This window comes from Manacus vitellinus, unplaced genomic scaffold, assembly GCF_001715985.3.
Source record: "Manacus vitellinus isolate BGI_N305 unplaced genomic scaffold, ASM171598v3 scaffold_52_pilon, whole genome shotgun sequence".
Taxonomy (NCBI): Eukaryota; Metazoa; Chordata; class Aves; order Passeriformes; family Pipridae; genus Manacus; species Manacus vitellinus.
The window spans coordinates 2,784,076-2,788,964 of record NW_021940628.1 but is presented as its reverse complement, the minus strand read 5'-3'; the positions used below and the strand labels follow the sequence as shown (position 1 = coordinate 2,788,964).

The 4,889-nt window shown below is 51.2% G+C and overlaps 2 protein-coding genes across 2 annotated transcripts in view; both read right to left on the bottom strand.

Annotated features, from left to right (window-relative positions):
• The window catches only part of EIF3I (eukaryotic translation initiation factor 3 subunit I), a 5,920-nt gene extending 5,759 nt beyond the window's left edge, over positions 1 to 161 (bottom strand). Inside the window, exon 1 of the mRNA XM_029963048.1 lies at positions 134 to 161. Within this exon, the coding sequence (XP_029818908.1) occupies positions 134 to 161 (28 nt within the window). The remainder of the gene's footprint in view (positions 1 to 133) is intronic.
• An 898-nt stretch (positions 162 to 1,059) lies between these two features.
• The window catches only part of DCDC2B (doublecortin domain containing 2B), a 5,203-nt gene continuing 1,373 nt past the window's right edge, over positions 1,060 to 4,889 (bottom strand). The window contains exons 2-8 of the mRNA XM_029963047.1: positions 4,532 to 4,663; positions 4,176 to 4,307; positions 3,580 to 3,720; positions 3,105 to 3,144; positions 2,590 to 2,779; positions 2,296 to 2,390; positions 1,060 to 2,153 (exon numbers count right to left, since the gene is read on the bottom strand). Coding sequence (XP_029818907.1) covers positions 2,148 to 2,153; positions 2,296 to 2,390; positions 2,590 to 2,779; positions 3,105 to 3,144; positions 3,580 to 3,720; positions 4,176 to 4,307; positions 4,532 to 4,663 — 736 coding nt within the window. The 3' untranslated portion in view covers positions 1,060 to 2,147. The remainder of the gene's footprint in view (positions 2,154 to 2,295; positions 2,391 to 2,589; positions 2,780 to 3,104; positions 3,145 to 3,579; positions 3,721 to 4,175; positions 4,308 to 4,531; positions 4,664 to 4,889) is intronic.

Here is a 4,889-nt window from a genome sequence, read left to right as displayed (position 1 = left end):
GAAGACACTGAGTTGTTGTTGTTTAAGCCTGGATCTCTCCAACAGACACAGAACATGAGTGACATTTCCTTGGAAACATCCCGTGCTCAGTGTACAGGGACAGTCTGAGCATCCAAACCCCCTCAGAACTCACCTGGCCCAGGCTGGACCTGCCCAGACATCCCTGCCCTGTGACACCTGAGCACTGTCTGAACTGTGCAGACAATCACAGAATGGGTTGGGTTGGGAGGGACCTTCAAGATCATCTCATTCCAACCCCTCCTGCCTGTTCTTGATAAGCACATTCCCAATCTGTTCATTCCCACAGGGGCTGTGGCAGGAATGCTGCTCACCATCCTGGGGGTCTCACTGTGTGTGGCTGCTTCAGGAACAAGAAGCAGAGGGACAGAACCTGACCAAGGGTAACCCCCTGTGGCTGAGGGGGCTCCTGGCTCAGCCACGCCTGGGAAAGGTGGATTTTAACACACAGATGTCAAAACCCATGGACTGCATTCCCTGAGCAGCAGGGTGGAACAAAGCACATCCCATTCCATGTCTTAAGGAATTTTTTTGTGGGTGTTTCAAGACAATGACAGTTGAATTTGCTCAGCACTGAAGGGGCAATAAGGGGTTAATAAATCATTCAATGGGACCTTCTGGGACTGACTGATTTTTGATTAGGAGGAATTTTTTTAGGAATTCCTCCTTCTTGTAGCCAAGCAAGTGAAAATGGCTTTTTCTGCTGTGCTCAGCTGTCCCAGCTCACACTGCACAGCCCCTTACTCAGAGGTTACTACAGGGCTTTGCTCAGAGTTCCTCTCGTCCATCAAACACCCACAAGTGCAGTGTGTCCCTAAGGAAGGAAGGGTGGGTTCCTTTTCAGTGAAATTATCAGTCCAAAGTACCAGAGAAATCACAGAAGGAAAAAAAAAAATAATCATTGTCACCCTTGTAATTAATGAGAAACTCCAGGGAGGGAAATCAGAAAGCCTTGCCCAGGGAGGGTGATGCAGGAGCTGTTTATTCCTGTGACTTTTCCTAAATCAGGGAGATGTTCCCAAGACAGAAATAAAATAGATATGGATTTGGGAACAGCTTTAATTGCTGCAAACATTATCCAGGCATTGCAAATCAGAGGGACAACAGTACAATGAAATCTCTTTCTAAGAAATACCCGACATAGAGCAAACCCTGGCAGGTGTTTTGTTATTAAAACATGTTTTCTGTTTGGTAATTCTTCCTTCCCCAGTTCAGCTACAAACCAGCCCATTTAGAGCTCATAAGAGCAGCCATTTCCTCTGAGAAATAAAGGGGAAAATCTTCATTATTTAACAACACTGTGCCTCTGAATAAAACCAACTGCACAGGAATGTGATCCAGGGGGGGAAAAGCCAAGGGAAAGCAGCAGCATTGGAGCACCCAGTGCAGCAAACACAGCACAACAAGGGTCAGGAACCACCAGCTAAAGCTTCACCAGGGCTTTCTCTAATTTCACTTCAAAGGAATTGTCTTCCTTTGAAGTTCTAATTAACCCAGAGACACCACCGAGGCAGAGCTGAGTCACCCATTACAGCAATCCTGAATATCCTCAGGAAAAGCTGGAATCATTAACACACCACTGACAACAAGAATTTTGCTGACCTCGTCACGCAGAATATTGTTTTAGAAAGAACTATTTTTTCCCTCTTTTTTAAAGCAAAGGTTTGAACTTCTGTTACTAAAACAAGCGTGTTCAAGTCATTTGAAGAATTAGGTGGTTATTCCCTGGTGGATTCTGAGCTTCACCTGGATACAGGTTAAGTTCTGCTTAAGGAACTTCAGGAACTGCAGTGGGAGGAATCTGATCACAGGAATGTTCTCCCCCACTCCACAGAACCAGTGAGGGGAATAAATACCTTTCTGTGGTGTCTCATTTTGGGTTTTCATGTAAGTTCTTCTGTGACAGGAGTGAGGATGGAAACACAGAAGAATCCAGGAGAGCCTTTGCAGTCCTTACTGGGGTGGGAAGCTGCAGCTTTCACGTTCCAGAAGGGAATTGTTCATTCTCCAGATGGGATTTCTTGCCTTTCTAACACACGAGGCCCTGCAGTGACACCCTGCTGTGGGTTCTCAAGTTCCCCCTCGTGGTTACTCTCGGCTTTACACATCGGAGAGCAGCTCAGTGTGTCCTAAACCTGATAAATAGGATTTCAGTGAGAAAACAAGGACTTCCCCAAGGAATTGCTGTGAACTCTCGATTGGCCCTTGGGGCTGAGCCATTCCAGGGGGACCCTGGGGCAGGGAGGTTCCAGACAGGCAGGAAATCCCCTCTCAGACCTGGTCAATGGGTACATCCAGCCTGGTGTGTCCACCCTCTTCCCGAGCACCTCTCATCTCCCTCCTTGGATCCCTGGGTTTGGAGAGGCTTTTTCCTGTGAGGAAAAGAAAAGGGAAAAGCTGTTCCATGGGTGTTGCATGGCCTGGTCACGCTGAGGCTGCAGAGTCCTGGTGTGTGCCCAGGTGAGGAGGGGAAAGAAGAACTGCAGGGATTGCTGGATGCATCCCTGCCTGCTGTCAGGGCAGGAGTCCTGTTCTTCAGCATTATAAATCCAGCCCCCTCCACACTCACACCTTCACCTGGGCCAGGCTGCACACTCCTGCTGCTCCTTCTGTTCTGTCCTGCACGCACAGGTTTGACATGGAAAATGGGCTCTTCCTCCTCGAGGGGAGATTCCCTGGCTGGAATTTGCAGCTGTGGGGAGGCAGGTGGGATCTTGCCTTTCTCTGCAGCTCCCGTGGCCTGCACCCTGCGACTGCCCAGCTGAAAAAAAAACCATCACAGTTTATAAAAGAGGAGTTGTGCAGGGCAGTGCCTAAACACTCAAATTCCTGCTGTTTTCCTTGATCCCGACTGGTACAAAGCTGTAACTGTAACAAGAGGGTTTCAGGGAGAGGCTGTGGCTGCCCCATCCCTGGAAGTGTCCAAGGCCAGGCTGGACAGGACTTGGAGCAACCCGGGATAGTGGAAGGTGTCCCTGCCCATGGCAGGGGGTGGCACTGGGTGGGCTTTAAGGTCCCTTCCAACCCAAACCATTCCATGATTCCATGATTGCAGCACGAACCACTCTGTGCCACTGAGCACTCACCCTGCCCTGGCTCTTTTTGTGCCTGGTTTTGGGGTGGTTCCTGTAAGAAAGAAGCAAATTCCAGCGTCAGGCAGAGGTCAGCTGAGGGAGGGCACAGTCCCCTCTTTTCCCAGAGGAGAAGGGGCCCAGAGGTGTTTTTCACATTCCACAGTGGATCCCATCAGGTGATACCACACTGCCCACCACAGACCTGGGAAATTCCATGGATAATGGGCAGGGGTCCCTCTCAGTGCTCCATGAACATGCAGCTGAGAAACAGCCCATTTGCTTCCTCTGGCACTGAACCCTGGATTTCAGGGACTAACCAAAAACCTTTGAAATCATTCTTCTTCCTTCCCTGAACTCCCAACACACGAAGTACAACTCAAACCCTGGCACAGGCAGAGGGAACAGAGGGGGGGCACAAAAAGGATGGCTCTGCCTGAAGGCCACCACAGAGGGAATTCCTGACACCCCTTGGCCACAGCCCACTCACCTCAGTGTCCTGCACTCCTGGGGCACCAGCAGCTCCCTGTAGGGCAGAGGTTTGTACTCCTCCTTTCCCACTGCCACGTAGTGATGACCATTCTCCAGCTCCTCTCCTCTGCACACCGGGGTCCCATCCAGCCTGCAGAGCCTGGAGGAAGGAGACAGGGATCAGGGATCAGGGCTCTGGCAATCCCTGAACAGCCCCCTCAGCGTGGAAAACAAGGGCAGAGTGGGAAACGAGGCAGAGGATCCATCATTCTTAGTGTTACTCTGAGGAAGTCACAGAAATCATGCCCAGTGATCAGTGAGATGCAATAGACCCCAGCTTTCTCCTTGGCTAAATTGATGTTTGGGGAGGAATTCGGTTTTCTTCCCCTCCCTCAAGACAAACTCCTTTTTATACCACTGTTGTGGGGTTTTTTTACTGCTTGCTTATTGCTTTTTCACCAGCATCACAAAGCACCCAGGACATTGGGGTTATCCCTGATTTAGTGATGGGAAAACCTGAAAAGCAAACGAGTTTGCAAAAGCAGATGGTCTGAACTTCCAGCCAGAGCTCCCCATGTCCTGGATCTATGGGAAGTGCCTTCCCTGGATACCCACTTGTTAACGGCTCCACTGCCCAACTCCACTTTCTCTGTCAGCGTGGCCAGGAGCGTGTCCCACTCCAGTGGGATCCTCTTGGGGAGCACCAGTGGGAAAGGAGGGCTCAGCAGATCCCCATTCCAGAAAACACTGCAGGAGAAGCAGCCCAGAGCACGGGATGAGCCAGCATTCCCAGAGCTGTGGGAGGTGGGGAGAACAGCCAGACACCAGTGCCCAGACCCTATTTACAGCAAATACTCCTGGTGGAAACTGGGAATCGTCCCTGTGGGGCAGCATTCCCGGGATTTCACAGAGAAACTCCCTCTGAAAACATTCCCAGGGACCCTCCAAGGGGAAAATATGGAATCACTTACTGTATGGTGCAGGGCAGGCGGGAGAGCTGCTGCCGTTGGACGAAGGTGTTGGATTTCCAGGGATCTGCAGCACAGGACTGGGGACAGAGTTCATTGCACAGGGACAGCCCTGCAGAGCCTCCCAGGCTGCTCCTGTTTCTCCATCAGGATCTGCCTGCCCTGGCACACACCCCTGGGATACAGCCTGTCCTGGGACACAGCCCATGGTGGGATACAGCCTGTCCTGGGACACAGCCCATGGTGGGATACAGCCTGTCCTGGGGCACAGCCCATGGTGGGATACAGCCTGTCCTGGGACACAGCCCATGGTGGGATACAGCCTGTCCTGGGACACAGCCCATGGTGGGATACAGCCTGT